At 40.7% G+C, this 17,793-nt stretch overlaps 1 protein-coding gene across 4 annotated transcripts in view; it reads right to left on the reverse strand.

The window, feature by feature from the left end:
- Positions 1–17,793, reverse strand: part of LOC137786104 (protein EFR3 homolog B) — a 29,713-nt gene that overhangs the window by 6,429 nt on the left and 5,491 nt on the right. For all 4 annotated transcript variants that reach the window (XM_068577765.1, XM_068577766.1, XM_068577764.1 and 1 more), the window contains 12 exons: positions 12,382–12,458; positions 10,185–10,312; positions 9,197–9,347; positions 7,214–7,335; positions 6,731–6,880; positions 4,255–4,389; positions 3,091–3,169; positions 1,840–1,975; positions 1,386–1,547; positions 1,038–1,149; positions 814–865; positions 12–184 (listed from right to left, as the gene is read on the reverse strand). In XM_068577765.1, the coding sequence (XP_068433866.1) occupies positions 12–184; positions 814–865; positions 1,038–1,149; positions 1,386–1,547; positions 1,840–1,975; positions 3,091–3,169; positions 4,255–4,389; positions 6,731–6,880; positions 7,214–7,335; positions 9,197–9,347; positions 10,185–10,312; positions 12,382–12,458 (1,477 nt within the window). The remainder of the gene's footprint in view (positions 1–11; positions 185–813; positions 866–1,037; positions 1,150–1,385; positions 1,548–1,839; positions 1,976–3,090; positions 3,170–4,254; positions 4,390–6,730; positions 6,881–7,213; positions 7,336–9,196; positions 9,348–10,184; positions 10,313–12,381; positions 12,459–17,793) is intronic.

Raw genomic sequence — 17,793 nt, forward strand, 5'->3', positions numbered from 1 at the left:
TTCACACACACCTTATGTCGGAGAACTTGGCCGTGTTGTCATGCCTGTCGATGAGACTGAGAAGGATCTGGAGCACCAGCAGCCGAATCTCTGGATCCTCTGTTAGAGAGAAGGAAAGCAGCGGCTCCAGGAAAGAGGTGGGGAGTGCCGTCAGCATGTTGGTGGTTTGGAAACCGGCCGTCACCTGAAAGATTAATGATCACACGTTACAGCATGCTAGCTACAAATCATTTCTAAACACAGAATCAGAGGGTGCACCAGGTTCATACATGTAACGGCCAGATTTATCTGAAGAGGCCTCAGACTGAGCAGCAATGATCTGTTGCATGTAGCGATTCGGAGGTTTGATTTCGTTGACAAGAAATAAGACACTTTAATCCATCAGCATATATGGAGGGTTGCATTCATAAGGACATATATTCATAGGTTTATGAAAAAACGACAACTCAACATTAGCCTTGCTGAGTGAACCCCTTAGATCATGGAAAGAAAAATGTGACGCGGTGCAGGGAAATGAAGGATGAGGTTAAAAGAATTCAGAGACCTTTAGAGTACTGCCAAAAAAAACAAAAATGAGAGCTGTATGCCAAGATAAGGTTTAGCAGACTACAGCTATTGAGAGGTGAAATATCCCTCTGGGATGAATTTACTTGTTATTAACTGTGACAAATTCTGCTTGTATCACGATTACATAAACCATTTCCGTAAATAATAAAATCACACCGGTAACACTCGCGAGGCATCTCTTGCTTTAAAGCGGCGTAAACCACATAAAGAAACAATGACATTTAAAAATCAAGATTGAAAACGTACCTGGACCAAGGACTTAAGTAACATAACCTGAATCATCCTGGTACCCTCAGGTCTGGAGATGAAAACAAAGTCAGATACAAATGAAAATCCTTTAATTCACCAACACTCAGATGTAGACAGATTTGTTTACAAAGTACAGTTGACTGAAGGATGGAATATAATAAAACAGAGAATAACATGAGCATAAAGAGCATTCGGTTGTGTGCTTTGTAGCAGGAACATACCCAGAGCCTGAGGAGGGCAGAGCTGGGTGAATCCCAGGGACAGGGATCTTGCCCATGATGAAGAGCATAACCTCTGACCTCTGGTATGTCGGTAGCGTGTTGGCAAATGAACCTGATAGAAAAGAGGTCAGACAGAAAGATGGGAAAAATGGGCGCAAAGGAAAAAAACAGAGAGATATGTGTGAAAGAAGGAAAATTAACACCAGTCTCTCTAAACCCACTCATGTAGCCAAAAAGGCATAAATACAGACACAAGCGAAGTAAACATAATCATCACAGACAAACTGATCCAGCCCCCGGGCACTGCAGCATTGCACACGCACATACACAAACTGCCCAGAGACTCACCAATGGTCCTGATGACGGCTTCCTGCAGCTGCCTCTCCTCATGAGCTTTAATGATCTTTGTGCCGATGTTGGTGCTGCCGTCATAGGAGCCCGTCAACTCGTAGTCCACACTCAGACGGAGCTGCCGCAGCAGGGTGTTAAACACCTCCAACACGGTGGGTCCTGCATACACAAACACATGAGCAAATAATCAAAAGACGAGTTCACCTCTAACTTACATGACAAGGCACCAGACCATAACCATTTATTTAAATTTGTATGCATTACCAAAGCATTTATCAGTATTGTATATAATATAGTTAAGTTTAAAAACAACATGAATGTGGTGCGTTGCATGTCGATTAAGTGGTACTCCTAAATTCTGTGCTTGTGTTTTGGAGACATGCATCAGGATCCCACTCACAACATGCCAGCCTGTAACTTTGTGCGCGTGTGTGTCAGTCAATCTCCTCACCTACGGAGCCACTGGCTGCAATGGCAGCTGCCTCCAGCAACACTTCTACTATTCCAGCTCGCACTGTGGCTGAAGTCTTGCTGTTCGCATCCAGGTGACCGAGGAGCTGCTGGATTACCAAGTGAGAGTGCTGGGACTAGACGAGAAGGAGAGAAGGACTGAATGAAACCAGATCAAAAACTACAAGAAAAAAATAATATGGAAAGAAACGAAAGTGGTCGAAAACACATGTTACATTACAGCAAGTCATTCTTTTTTTATTGTGTTCTCTTGTTTTGCAGAGCTTTTAGTTGAAGGAGCAGCAGCTCTCTATGGGATTACCAGGCATTTCCACAGCCAGTACACAGAAACAGACAGATACACAAATAGCTACACATAACATTCATGCATTCACATAGCAGAATACTGACAGATCAGATATACACAGCACACGAAATCTTCATGTATGCACTTATTCATCCCAGCTCACAGCGATGATGTCAACGAGGCAGATTGTTCAGGGCTACTGTTGCAAGAGCCAAGTGTTCTGTGCCTCTGACCAGATGGTAGTAATGTGAAGTGCTGGTTTAGGTAGTGATCAGTGTCATCTGATATTTTGAGTGCTAGGCGTGTCATGGCTCTGGAGGTTCATATCTGAGAGACTGGGCAAATGATTTTGGAGGCAGTGCGTGGGATTCTGGCAGGTTTATGTTGGAGATAGTTAACATGATGAAGAAGCAGAGGGAACAGGGCAATTTATGGAACACTTGACTTGGATATTGACTATTCATTTTATTGTTATTTACATAAAATTTAAATACACTACACCTATTTTAACAGCCCTGTCTATTCTTTACCTTTATGTGTCCAGCTCTTTTGTCAGTGTCCTTTGCTGTTATTTCTGTTTGTGTATTGTACATCAAGAAAGATGCAAAAATACTTCCCTGTAGACGCAAACATTCTTAGCCACGAAAGGTTATCAGATTGATACTATCTTGTGTTCTTCATTCATGTGTACAGCTGTGAAGAGAAGCGTTGATGCCCAATTGAACTCTTCAAACATCTTTCATTTAAAAAAAACTATTTTTGGCTGTAAACTTTATGAATAATGGAGCATATTTCACCCCAAAAAGATTTTTAAAAAAACATGATACTGCGTAAATCACACACCCTGTGTCAGGGTTTCATTATTTGGACCTGGATTTATGGTTGCGGGTGAAAAACGGCGTGAGGAAGAGGAGTTTGAGAATACGTAGGGACTGAATCACTCACCTGGATGGAGTACATGATGATTTTGAAGCAACGCACTGCAAAGGTCTTTCCCTCCCATAGAGAGTGGTTATCCAAGTGCCTGAGGGAACAGACAGGAGGAGGTGTGAGGAGGACACAGCGTCAGTAATGATGGAAAGCAGCAAGGGATCAAGAGAAAATGTAAATCCCCAAAATAGCCCCAACATCAAGACTCTATATTTATTGCTGATACTTATGTGATAAAAACGAGGAAAGCTGCAAAACCAGGCAAAGAACAAGCATGTTTGTTTGTTTGTTTGCTTGTACTGCAATGTTTACTGTTCACAATCAAATATTAAAAAATTTAGAGAAACGTGGGAATTAACAACAAAAACAATCAATAAAAAAAAAATTATAGGCTTGCAAGTCCCTGGAGTATTGTAAGCCTGCTGGCTTTTCTTTTTGTTGTGCATATAACTTTGATCCAAACTAAAATGTAGCTTTAGCAGTATTTCTGAAAGCTTATGATATAAATAAATACAGGCATATTTTATCTACAGAATTTTCATAGCAGATATGTAAACAAATTTGCTTTTAATTTAATGTCTAATAAAACATTGAACCATATCGTCAGCCTGCTAGATCAGCTGAGATGCAGGAAAAGAAGCCAAAACAGGCTACACAAAAGAGAAAATAAGAAGTCAACTCAATACGAAAAGGAAGAGTTAATGTCTCCGGCTTAGAGAGATACAAGGAACGTCTGGGACAGATAAAAAGAAAGAACAATAGAGCTGTATATGTTTAAATTAGAGAGGAGAAAACGCAAAAAGCACTGATCACAGACGACCATGCTCGGAGACATCCACAGCTGAATTAAAATATCATAGAGAATACCATAGAAGCACAATAACGATGTACAAATCACAACCTTGGAAGGCAGATATCAACATAAATGCAGTAATCTACAATTTAAAATGTCCCATCTGCAAATCATGCACTTACAGCTAGTCTGGAACAACTATGTAACCTTGCATTGACCTTGTTGCGCCCCTCATGCCAATCAGTGCGCAGATATATATGCAGCATCACAGCATCAAGATGCATCCTTCCTTCAGGTTCAGTCAATGCGACAAGAGAAACAACACGTGCATAAAAAGAAGGAGTCACAAAAAAAGAGGATAGAAGAGTTTGTGGAGATTTTCTCACATCAACACCGGCGTGACGGCATTCTTGATGTTGCCGTAGGCAGCTCGTCCCAGCAGCTCCCTGAAGCAGCGCTCTGTCAGCTCCACCGGGCTCTCCTTCTCCTTTTCCGATGCCTGCAGCGGAGAGGGGGAGCGGCTGGCAGGGAGTGATGCAGGTGAGGAGGCAGAAGAGGCGGAGAGGAGGGGAAAGAGCAAGGGAGGGGAATTCGAGTTGGGAGGGGAAGGAGAGGAGCAGACGGCGAAAGAGAGAGAACAGACAGGAATTTGATATAAATTTGATTCAATAACATCAGCATTTCCACAAGGGCTTGATTTCTTGCAAATAACCGCTCTCTAGACTGCTGCGTCACTGCAGACTTCCCTCCTGAGGTGACTTTTCTCTCAGCAGTTTGTCTACAGTGAAAACCAACAGCCTGCGTTGGCGGTCACGTGTTTGCATTCGTGTATTGCACATCCGTGGTCATCACGGTAGACAATGTCCGTGTCCAAGTTTGTATGTGTGCAAATGTGTGTGGGCTCTCACACCAGCCTGTCTTTGTTCTCATGCATAGTTAAAGCCTTTACTAGAACTCCATCTTCATGACAACCCTCGGGTGGTCCCACCAATGATGGCATTATTTATTAACAACCTCACTCTTTCATCTTAGCTGCTACTGCTGTGGAGGAAATGGGACTTCCTGCCTCTCTGTGGCTTCTCTAACTTAACTCAAATCTATAAAATACAATGACATTTAAGGGGCAATTGAAAACAGCAAGAGCTAGAAAAATACAGGATTAAGATACCAGTTTAACTTTAAAAGGGCACCATTTGAAACGGAGCCATTTTCCTTTAGGGCTGCCAATGTGGAAAACTCAGGTGAGTTATAAGCTGCTCATGTGGAAATATTTAGCATTTGTTCAGCAGTAACTAATAATGCTTCCAAAGCCACTCGTCGACTCCTGTTCACTCGAAAAGTGCATCTAGAAACACCCGCGGGAAAAGCCTCTCACTGCGCAGCTCCATCTTATGATTTGGAAACTGACTACCACAAAACCAAAGCAAGAAGAGAAATCAGCATCCCCATCAACATAAAGGCCTATGTGGCTGCAGCAAATCAGACCTCTCAACTGCTTTTATCAAACAATTCACCAGGGGTGATTTTGAGTCTGTGGAGTGGCAGGTTAAAAAAGGCAAGGCTCAATTCTGTTAACATTTTCTTCTGAGGCAATGCCAAGAGGAAAACATATTGTGGGAGATTAAGCAGTTGAAATAAGAGATTTTTCATATTTCAAGAAATAAACTCTCTCCAGAATTTGTCTCAACTGTCAGAGGGCTCAACTAAAACTAAAACTGTGCCTGGTTTGATCTTTAAATGAACTTGTATGGGTGCATGGGGATTAATGCAGAGAAAAATGCACCATCTGTGAGTTTAATTAGACTGTACTGACTGCTGTGGATTTTATGGATGCTAATGACTGAGGATGCACAGCAGGGGCAAGCTTCATAACACACAGAGCGCGAAGGGAAGCCGAGAGGGAAATGTGTCTCTCTGCTGGAGTGTCTGTCTCCGTCTCTCTCTCTTTCAATAAGCTTTGTATTTCCATCACTGTACTTTCTATTATCTACCCTCCACCCTAACCTTCAGATCTCAGCATTGACGTCAAAGTGAATTTCAGTCTGTGGAATACTGCCAAGAAAGGGAGGCTCCAGACGCTGCATCTCCCTCTCCATTTCTCTCTCACTGGCAAACTATAGCTCTCCATGCAATTGTGATGCCATTATTCTCCATCCATTGCACTCTTTTTGTTCATGCTCTCACCCTTTCATACTATTCTCCCCGTTCTCCTGTAATTTTGCTGCCCATTTCTTGGTGTCTTTGTCCTTGATGCTGCAGGTTGACCAACAGACGCCAAGGGAAGTAGAGCTGTCAGTGGGTTCACTCCATGATGACAATGATGATGAATGACATGGGTGACGCCTGACTCGACTGCCAGGACAAATATGGCCTATCGTAAGACAAAACAGTCGGCTACAGCCCTGTGGCTCTGGACTCTGTGACCGAGGCATGGAGGGTCAACGTTGACTTGTTCATGCTCATAAACTTTGTCAACACATGTTGGCACAGCCTGGGCTGATGTGTGAAGATGACGCATTAACACCAGGGCCATATTTACCTGCTTTAAATTCCAGTCAGTGTGTTTGAGCACTTTATTCTAGTCTTTTTGTGGGAAAACTCTTCCGCTCATTTGCTACATAATAATAAATATGATTATATCTGCCATTGTGAGTATAATGCAGACAAAGTGGTCCAAAAAAAAAAAAAAAAAAAAAAAAACTTGACAGGGGAAAGCAGCAGTATGCCTTAATAATCACTGAATTAGACCCAAATAAAAAAAGAAAAACATACTTGGGTTTTCCATTAAATATTTAAAAACAGGTCAGATAAACAGCAACATACAAAAACCACCCCATTTACATTGTCCTTGTGAACACTCACCTCTCTGTGCGCTCGCCACTCTGCAGGTTGAAAAGCAGAGAGGGGACGATCTTGTCCATGTGCTGAGGGTCCCAGATGTTGGCTTGCAGCTCATCATTCACCGTCTTCCTCACCACACCCTGCAGGCCTTTGATACCTGCCATGCGGATCCTGGAGGCAACAGAAATAGAAGATCGTTTGACTAGTAACCACATCTATAAATGGATGATTATATTTAGGAAATCTTATCTTTGTCTCGTTTTTAGTTTGTATCTCACAGTGTTTACCTTTAAATTCTGCAAAGATATATTTAACTGTTCAAAGATGTTCTTTGTCTATTTTCAGAAGATGCCAACAATATCACTTTTAAAGACTTAATTTTTGACGAAGATCAAAGTGTCCAGGGGGAAGCGGTAATCTATAAAAAGACTTCATGAAGCAGTCTAAAAACAGCAAGTACTAAATAATTCTCCCTCTAGCGCAATCAAGCATCCGTCCACTCACTTAGTGCGGATGTCAGGGTCCTCGAAGCTGGAGTGGCACATCTCACTGAAGCGGGACACGAAGAAGTCATAACTGCGGTGGTACGATGGCGTGTCCTCTTCTATGTTGGCAAACTTCACAAACTGAGAAAAGTAAAAGATAAAAAACAATTTTATGTCAAACTGAAACTCCAAAAACTCAAGAGTGTTACAGTAATAGGGTTCCTACTCAAAGGCTCTAGTTTATTGAAATACTATTTAAATTTGATTAAAAACTCTAATGAATTAAGCCTAAATCCCCATGATGAATATCTCATAGAATAAAAGTTAAACCACAGTGCCATAACATCTCATTTAGAGTGAAAAGCAAAGGACAGAGGGGGGCTCTCCCACTGGGCCTGAAAATGTCACCGTTTAATTAAACACGCTGACATTTAGCTTCATAAATTGTGAACTGGAATTCTTTAGAATCAAGACTGGAGCTACCTAAAACAAGAACATACCAAACAGCAGATGGTTATTAAAGTTCAGAAATTCCCCATTCAGAAATACAGACTGGATTTGTGCAGTACAAGGGAAGAATTAAACAAAAAATGTAGCAAATGAACATCTAAATGAAACTCGTTTGAATCAATTTCCTGTTTACAAAATCTGTGCTTGGAGTGAGTTTGAAGTGAAGTGCCCTTGAGCAAATTAAATGTAGTGATCCCAGAACTACTTCTGTACTCAGTTGCTGCAGTAAATTGCTGTCGCAGTTGATAACCGGAAGCTGCCCATTACTACCAGCAGGTATCGTGGGCATCTTCTATATCAACTGCTGAAATGGGCTCTCTTTCTGATTGAAAGATTTAAGAATAGGGTTAAATCTTAGGGATGAGAGATGAGATGTGTTGCGACCAGGGGCTGCACCAGGGGAAACTAACCTCTGCCCTGAGTCTTTTCCATCACATCACATAAAGCAAGCTGACAGAAACACTAACTCAGGTACTGATGTGTGTAAGAGTTGGCTTGGTTTGAGAGGGCTCCGCAGTAAAAGGTTTGAGGTCAGAGAAAACCTGGCCAGACTTGAGTCTTGTGGTGATAAACTCTCTAATCCGCTACCTTCACCTCTCACTTGATAGGGGTCTGCTTCAGTTAAACACTATGAATGTATCTACAGCATTAGCTTGAACTGAAAAATACAGTACACGTATATGTATGAGGGAGCTCAGGGTTGTCTTTGTACAGTAAGTATTGAGCAATTATAGCTAAACTAATCACAATCAATATCTTCACATGTTCAACAACGGGCACTCTAAATGCAAATCTTTAAATTAGCAGATACAGCAAAATTCCTCGACCATTGATCGTTGTAAATTGCACTGTGATGCACAATCATTACACACAACGTCGATGTGTGCGTGTGTATATGAATAGATCAGTATACGGCCCTTGCATTTGTCCTAAATACACACTCATGAGCTTGTGCAAAGGAGATTGGTAGCATGAAGATTATGAGTGAGCGGCTGGCGTGACACGTCAATCTCTGGAGATGACTGCAGAGCTTTGCCACTGTGGTCTGCAGCTAATCTGATTTCCACTCGTCCAACAGCGCCGACAGCTGCACATCAGAGGAGACTCATCATCATCACTCCCTCTGCCAACCACTCTTTTGCTGAGCTCTGATCTTCCTCAAATACTGACGCAGTATACCTCTTAGGTTAATATCTTTTACTTTGTGTCATCAAGTCAGGAAAGTAAATGCAGCCTGTCAACTTTTGATCAGCTAGTACCCTAAATTGGCAGAAATTGATGGACAGAAAAGCTCTAAACAATGTTTGTTGTAGTTACTTTTTACACTGTACTTCTGTCCACGCTAAACAAAATTCAAATTGCTTATCATGAAGGGGGAATGAAGCCACCAGTTTTATAATATGCAGGGCTTTTCTAAATGTATTTGCCTCATAGCTGCAAAACTATAAAAACTTTAAACAGTTTAACTGGTAATATATTCCTGGAAACTCACAGAGTTGGTTCCGAGGATCTGCAAGCTGGGTTTGTCCGACTCTAGCAGCTTGCGCACCATCTTGAGGAAACTCTCCACAAACAGGTTGATGCTCTGACAGTGGCAGGCCATCAGCAGCTGGTCCAGGGCTTCCATGGCTATGCACACATACCTGAGGAGGGGAAAGAGACACAGAAATATCTGGATGACACTATTAACCTTGTAGGTAATAAGAAATGTGTGGATATCTGACATGCATAATACAAAAGGTGCACAGTCTAAATGCTTAACCGCATACACTAACAGAAATCAAAATGTGATATGTCCTGCCAGAAGAACTATGGAAACTGGCATGTTGAACAGATTTCAGCCAGAGTCTGCCAAGTGTAAATGTAATCTGTACAGGCTGTTTGCATCACAGAATGTTCTAGTCATGAGTCATATAAAATATATAATAACTTCTGTGGCATATAAAATAAGCACTGACGCTACAGAAACCCATTGACTCTATAGCAGCCATGTAGTTCTTCATTAAAAAAACAAAACCAATCTGTCTTGCCTTCTACTTTGTATGACGTGCAAACCAAATATGTTTTTCTTATATAGAAAAAGTGTGAAGAACACAGACATATCTGGTGTAAATGCAATAGCATAAAAACAGTTCCTTATTCAGTAAGCACGTGGGATACATGAGACATGTATCCCTTTAGACTCGTCTTCAAATGGGGCTCTTTAAAGCATTTTAAGCTCTTTGATGGACTTTCAGTATAAATCTCTTTCCGTGCACCATTTTTCCTATTACCGGTACTTCATAGATGACTTCACATTCTTATTAAGGATAATAATGAGGTCTCTTCAACTGTGTTGAATTTAAATCAGGTAAGTTCATCATGTGTGGCAGAGGATAAAAAGAAAAAAAAAAGTGCAAAAAGTATTTTTAAGGGCAGAGACGGCTGAAATGTTTTTTGAATGTAGGATGCGTTTTGAATGATGAATGACTGCTGCTCACCCGTATCTGTGTCGGGCCACATCCCTGGACAATCTCTCAGACAGGTAGGCTCCGATACGGTCAAGCTTCTCTGGAGCCGAGAGGGCGTAGAATGTCAGCTTCTCCATGTTGGCCTTCACCAGCCCATCCTAAGAGGGGGACAGAGTGAGACAGGAAGGGGGGAAACAAGAGAAAAGAAGAATACTTTAGCGTCTCATTTCCATAGTTAAGAGACCTAAAAAGGATTATGACAACCTAAAACAAAAAAATCTGTCACTCTCAGGTCAGAGAAGATGTGAGCATGAATGTGGAGCATCAACAAGACAAAACAGCTGATTAAGACAAAATGGATGTTTGCTTTCACTGAGAAAAACATTAGTGGCATTTTTCCATACATCAAGATAAATAGGTCATGACTGATTAATGTGATCCATGACTAATCCATAAACATTTCTGAGTTAATGCACGAGTGTGTAATTCTCCTCAAAACCCACATTGTTTTAATATAACTAGTTCACAAAGTTGCACCACCTACTTTCCCCCCTTGACCTACTTCACTGCTCTTCAGGCTGGTCAGGGGGAGGAGAGAAGTAAAAACATCCAAGTCCTCTGAGATCCCGAAAAAAGCCAAAATGTTCAGTCAATGAAGTAGCACTCCCAAAAAGAGCAGAAAGCCAGATAAACACCGTTAACTGTGTAAAAGATAAGACTGTGATACGATTGAGACTTTAGGACTGCGAGAATTTGTTGCTGTTATACACTCCATGCATCTTGTAGCCGCATAGCTCTGCAATGCAAAGTGTCTCTCAAAATACTGACTGCTATACACGAGCAGAACATCATTCATCATTTACAAAAAAAGGCCTGAAATGTTGGAGAGAATATGGGGAACAATGTGAGAATGTGTGCAACCCAAGTGAAATGAGGGCCTTATTAAATGGTGTAAATTGCACATTAGTAAGTTGCAAATAAGCTTGTAGTCCTATAGACAAACACGCAGTGGCGTTTGCACAAGATACATGCAGAGAAGCACCAATTATCTGGGAGAAACACTGCAATAATGCAACTGTGTAGATGCTCACTTTTTGAGTAAATGTTATCAGATGGCTTCATTATTCCCAAGCTGCTGGGATACAGTCAGTTACAGACTCAGCAACTTTGGGAGTACAATGACCAGATGCACCCACAAAAATATGGAAACCGGGTCTGCTTGTACGGGTTTTTTCTGTATGCTGCAGACTTGGCTGCAGATCTGATTGGTAAAGTGGGTTACTGCAGTAGTAAAGAGGCTTTTTAAAAAAAAGTTTCCTCTGCAACAAATCATCTCCTTCTTCTCCACCCAGATTAATTCTCTTTATGAGTCATCCATATCAGATCTCAAACGGTATCAAACCACAGACATCGTCTTTGCTACCAACAGCTTTGAAGTAGATAGTTAGGTACGGAGACTGTGCGGTGTCTTCGTAATACTTAATCTTACCCTTCCATAAATCTAACACAATATCATAATACTGCATTTATATTCATTTTCCATTAACTACAGGCAAAAAGCCTTCAGCTAAATCTGGTACAGCGTATTTGTGTCACAATGTTTTTCCAGATTTTTTAAATGTGTCCTGGTGAGCACTGTTTTTGATTAAATTAACTTTAAGTGAGTGAGACATATTTAAGTAGGCCAACCAGCGAGCAACAAAAAGTCAATTTAATTTTACCATTGAATTACGGAAGAAAATAAACTCAAACACAAGTAAGAAAAATCTTTAGAAATGAACACCACTTCTTATGTTTTTTTAAATGTAAATGGAGAAAAAAGAAAGACAAACCTTCCGTTAGCCTATGAACAAACTAAGCTTTTTGGTTGCATGACTTCACATCACCACCACAAAGCTTAAGGAGGACTAATGTTCAACGCGATGACACTTAATCGCCTCATCTAGCAACCATCTTTTTCTAAAGACACATAAAAAGCTTTGAAAATCAATAATGTGGCATTTCCTGATGAACGTTGTAGAACAAAACGTTAAAATCTTGTCTAAGCTTGCGTTAACTAGCGACCTTATTTCAGCCTTTCAACCAAAAAAGAACATTGACTTTGAGACTAAGTAACCGGATGTACACAATCATAAAGACAACAGGGAAATGGTCATAGACGTCAGACAATAACCATACTTGTTTGGGTTCAGAAAGGCATTATTAAAGAAACAGTCAAGCTTCTCACCTCTGGGTCTTCTGGGAAGATGTTGTCTACCAGTCTCTTGTACCGAGGCCTGAGCGCCCCACAACAACCACAAACCCCTGAGGAAGAGATGGGGAGGAAGGCAGAAAGAAAGAAAGAAAGAAAGAAAGAGAGAGAGAGATGGTCAATTAGACTTGCAACATGACGGTAAGAAATGCAATAAAAACAAATGGAGAAAACCCACAAGTAAACAAGTGTTCTTTTCTCATCTTTTCTTGTCGCCATATTCCTTAATTCAGTATAAATTATGTGTAAAGGAGAAAACACAATGCCAAAGTAATAATCTTTGTATTAAATTAGCCTCTTGTTCCAAAGGCAAAGTTAAATACCGTAGGAGTATGAAGTTATTGACACTAATCAGTGTTTTACAGTGATTTGGTGTTTTGCAGCAACTAATAGTAACTTCACATAACAATATACTGTATCACCACAAAGGAATTGTTGGGAAATAAAGAAGAGACCATAAAGATTAACCAAACAAAAAAAAACAGTTGTAGCTGTAACAACTATCAAATTGACTTAGCTACAGCTAATAAAATGTTAATGGTTATGGTAACTATGGACAATCATCTCCTCTCAGTATTATTGTTAGGGCCTTATTTAAACAGGGCCACTCATAAATATATAGGTCATTCATTTTATAAGGCACTACGCTTTACAGCCTGCTGATAGGTTCAAATGACTGGCTTAAATGCAGAGAAGCAGGGAACTTTTTTGGGAAACTGCTGAATACGGAAAGACCTCCATGAATAGCTTTCATTGTATCATAAGGCAAGCATCTACAAAACTGCATAGTCATTCAGTACCCTGCAAAAATACAAAAGTTGTCAAATGTTGAATTAAAAATCACCAGTGGCTTGGCGTGATGCCATCATTCAACCTGCTGGGTCCAAGATTAAAAACATCACACGGAAAAAGTGAAGGTGGAAAGACATTTGAGGAGAGTCGGATAGGGAAGAATGTGGTCACAAGATTACAGACTCCGATGATAATAGCCGGTCCCCCTCTCACACTCACACACACACACACACACACACACAATGCAATCAAGACAGCCTTGAAAAGAAAAGTGCAAAACACTGAAGATTGATTTCTCTGACTTTGCATTGAAGAGAAAGGCAAGCTCGGCAGCAAAGAGAGGGCTGGCTTGTGATTGGTTGAAGGAATTCAGCAGTGGTGAGTCATAAGGGGACCAAGGAAGAACGAAGAAAGCGCAAGAAAAAAAGAAAAAAAAGGAAATAACCTCTAAAAACACCAAAATGCATCATTCAACCCTTTATGCAGCTCTGCTTAACAAATATAATATACCTGCTTACACCCAAATAAGGATATATCAATTTTGGAGTCACAAAAGCTAAGGACAGAAAGTAGGTCATTCTCCTGAAAGCAATGCAGTCACTTTTAATGGCTGTTTATTAACCTGACACTTTAAATAGAGACAGTAGACATTTAATATGTTAGACAAGTAAAACAACTGCTGAATTGTTTTTTCTTCCCCTCCTCCCCCCTAACATAATTTCTCTTCCATTTGTTCTCCCAAAGGAACCCTGTTTCATTATTCATTTTTGTATTTTGCCGTTACACAGATTGAAGTTTTTTTTGCTGATGTGGCACTAAAACCCTATTCTGACTGCATACTGATCAGGTATTAACTAAATTGCCAGCTGCCCAATTGCCTCAGCATATGACACGCAGTACTTCGACCCTTGACTCCAAGACGACACATTTCATCTTCTAAATGTCTACAGAAATGTAGATGTATTAAGTGTAAATAACTCAACCAGCCAATAAAGCCAGGGAAAAGCCTTGTAATCCACAATGTTCACACACTGAGACACCCAGCATCATACAGAGATTAGATTGCCCAAACCAGCTGTCAACTGTGCTACACGTCCTAAAAATTCACACAAAATATTTGTCTCAATATTAAACGAACCAACTGTGCACACAGATAATGGAGGCAATAAGCTCCCATGTGCCTGACTCACTAATACAAATGGATGAGCTGAGCCCAGCTATAACACCACTTTGCAACAACCACGTCTCCAGTGTAATTCAGTTGATTTCCATGTGATGTGCAACCACATTATATAGAAGAAATAAAACAAATTTAAATCCAAAACATTTTAAATAAAGTAGGGATGAAGAACAAACAGAAAAATGTACAAAGACTTTAAGCTTTCATAACAGGGCTGCAATGAACATTATCATCTATAAAATGCAAATAAGGCAAAATCATCACAAATTCCTTAAGGCTGAAATCACAATTTTCTTTTTGGATTTTTTTTACATGAAAAAATAAATTACCAAAAAAATAAATAAAAACAATTGATTATCAAACCAGTTGTTGGTTTATTTACAGTCAGATAACTAACCGTTTCAACTCCATCGAATATTACCCGAATGTCCATTCAATAATTCATTCAGATTTTGAGTGAATTTCCCTTCAGTGATGATTTAAATAACTACAGACTTCATACACTTGGTATTTTTCGTTCATTCTCAACTTTTTGAAGTCTATATAAGATGATTACAAGAACAATGTGACCGCTATGAAACGAACATGTTCCGTCATACGTAATCATTTCAAGATGAGGACAATGCGGGTTTAAAAAGATTTGGTTTGCCCCATCGGTACAGTATGGAGCCCGTCTTTTACACCAAAGCACTGAGACACCGAAGGCAATGAAGACTAAATGGCCGCCCTAAATTAGAGCTTTTATCCAAAGCCTTTTACAATTTGTATGTCATTCATCGATTCGCACACTCCCTGAAGGCAGCAAGCCAACATGCAAGGTGCTACAATTTGAAGTTCAATGTGCTGCCCAAGGACACGTCGACATGTGAGCAGGATCCGCTCCACTCCTGAGCCACAGCCGGCCCAATAATGCCTCTTCTGGCTTACATTCCTGCTGGGCTACAATCCTGCATTCACAGGCCTTCTGGTAAGTTATCAGTGACCTACACCTGAGAGGACAGCAGTCAGTACAGGCGAGATGTTTTTGAAAAGCCTCTTAATAGAGTAAATAGTATCTTTAGTGCCTTATCCACTTTAAAGCCCCTCTGTTTAAAGGTCTGTGTGCTCTCTAAAAGTTATGCTGAACTCCACAGCAGGGGCTGTGCTGGTGCTAAGGCTTATCTATGACAGCGGTGTGTCTATTCATAGTGCTGCCTCGCTCTCCTCCATCACTTCAGACACTAATGAGGCCTCTTCTACACTCCTCCCTCCCGTTGTCCCGTCCTGCTGCAACCACCAAACCTCCCTTTAACCACCTTCTCTCATCCTTGCTGTATTGGCCCGAGGCCTTAGTGTAGGAGTCGCCAATGAATTAATGAAAATGCAGCAGGTCCCAAGAGTAGAAAGGGTTGAGGACAAAGAGTGACATAGACACAGGCAGCTAAAGAGAAAAAGAGATGGAAGTGTGATGGGGGAGGTGGATTGTGATGCACCGAATGAGTCACAGATTAGTGCTACTTATTGCATCTTCTGTCCAGCACAAATCTGTCCTGTCCTCTCTGTGATCACTGCAGTAGAGAAAAGAGATTTTTGGGAGGAGTGGACAGATCCCATATAATTCATTTATTTATTTATTTATTTAGACACAGCAAAAACAGTAGTGCTATTGTGCCACTGCTCAGTACAGCTCAGTGGGTGTAGCAATTTACATGGTATTTCCACTCCTGTGGTGCACTGCAATTATACGCATGTTCCATTAAAATTGGTTTAAGCAAGTTCTATTCATAGTGACTTTTTTAAAGCTGCTGCCATTGTTTAGTTTTTTTTAAAGGCCAGATGTTTAGGCCAATTACACACACATTTATGTAATAAATATACATTTTACTGATACAGCTGAACAGATTTTGGAGACAAAAGCCAGTTAATCTTAAAGCAGAAAAGCAGTTTCTGTGAGAAGCTTGATGAAAACCAGTTGGTACCATTAACTTTAACAATAAACTGCTATCGTATTGCAACTAATTATTTTATTAATGAATCTCCTGTTGTGGTTTTTTGACTTATTGATTAATTGTTAAAGTTAAAACAAAGTTTGATAAATACCCAAGTTCCAAAAGCTCAAGAAGACATCTTCAAAATGTCCAAGCAACAGTCTAAAAAAACATTAATTAACATATTTACCCCTAATGTGCTTCAAAATGTGCTGGACTATTATGTTTCTATTGGAACTGACTCCAGCTGCCTCACTGAAGCTATACAACATTCTCTTGTAGTGGCAGAGCTGTGTTGAGTTTGTGTGAAAAACAAAGAGTTGTTCAGTGTCCCTGGTGTTGATAATGGTGGGTTAGTGTGGAAATAGCAAAGAGAGATCAGGAAGGTGGGTGGACAAGAATTTGGATGACAGCGGTGAAAAACACACACACACACACACACACACAGGGGGTCTCACGACGTCCACCCACTCAGCATGGCGAGCTGACAACACATTTAGTGGCTGGAAACACTTACACATTAAACCCAAACACACCCAAAACATGCTCGTTACGCACGCGCACGCACACACACACACACACACACACACACACGCACACACACACACGCACACACACACACGCACACACACACACACACACACACACACAACAATGAATTACTGGTTGTTGGTAGATGGAACAAGACGATAAAGAGAGGGAGGACATCTCTGCAGCCTGCTGCACCAGACTTGGGGAACTTTGGCTTGTTTGATGCATCTTACTTGTTTTACCGATTGGTGATGCTAAGCTACACATCCATGCAATTGATTCATGTGTGCATAATGTGTACACATGTTAGGGGTCTCCACCCCATATATCACCCCAGAAAGGAGCCAGCCAATCCTATTTTTGTCCCTGTAACAATGGGCTGGTACATTAACAGATTACACTCTCCATTTCTCTTGGGACGTCAGCTTAACATTTCCACATTAGGGTGAGCAGGAGATGGAGAGGGGAGAAAAAACGACATGCTGAAGTGAGAAAAATATTGAGTGATAGAGAGAGTCATGTTTGTACATGATAGTATTTATTTATCTATTTTTAAAACGGTCCTCCACACACTTACACAAACACATTCAAGCGATATTGGCAGTACTGCTCTCTGGGCTGCACATATCAACCCTGGACAATAGCACACCACAAACCAAATTTCCATTTGTTCATTAGTTTGTGAATTAATATCTCAGTCAAAATGAATTTATCGAAAAAAATATATACTAGTCAAACACACACAAGTGTGTGACAAATAGCCCGTCACATCTTGCACTATCGTATCTGCACCTGCTTTCCTGAAGCAGCTCTGTTGTACCTAAGGTCACGTGGCTGACGTGAGTAAATATAGTCCTGCGAGGAGAATATCAAAACACACTTTGGATCAGTGCGCGTGTATATTTGTGTGGTTTTGTG

This window comes from Clinocottus analis, unplaced genomic scaffold (assembly GCF_023055335.1).
Source record: "Clinocottus analis isolate CAN_PGR_092001 unplaced genomic scaffold, fCliAna1.0.p SCAF_15, whole genome shotgun sequence".
Lineage (NCBI taxonomy): Eukaryota > Metazoa > Chordata > Actinopteri > Perciformes > Cottidae > Clinocottus > Clinocottus analis.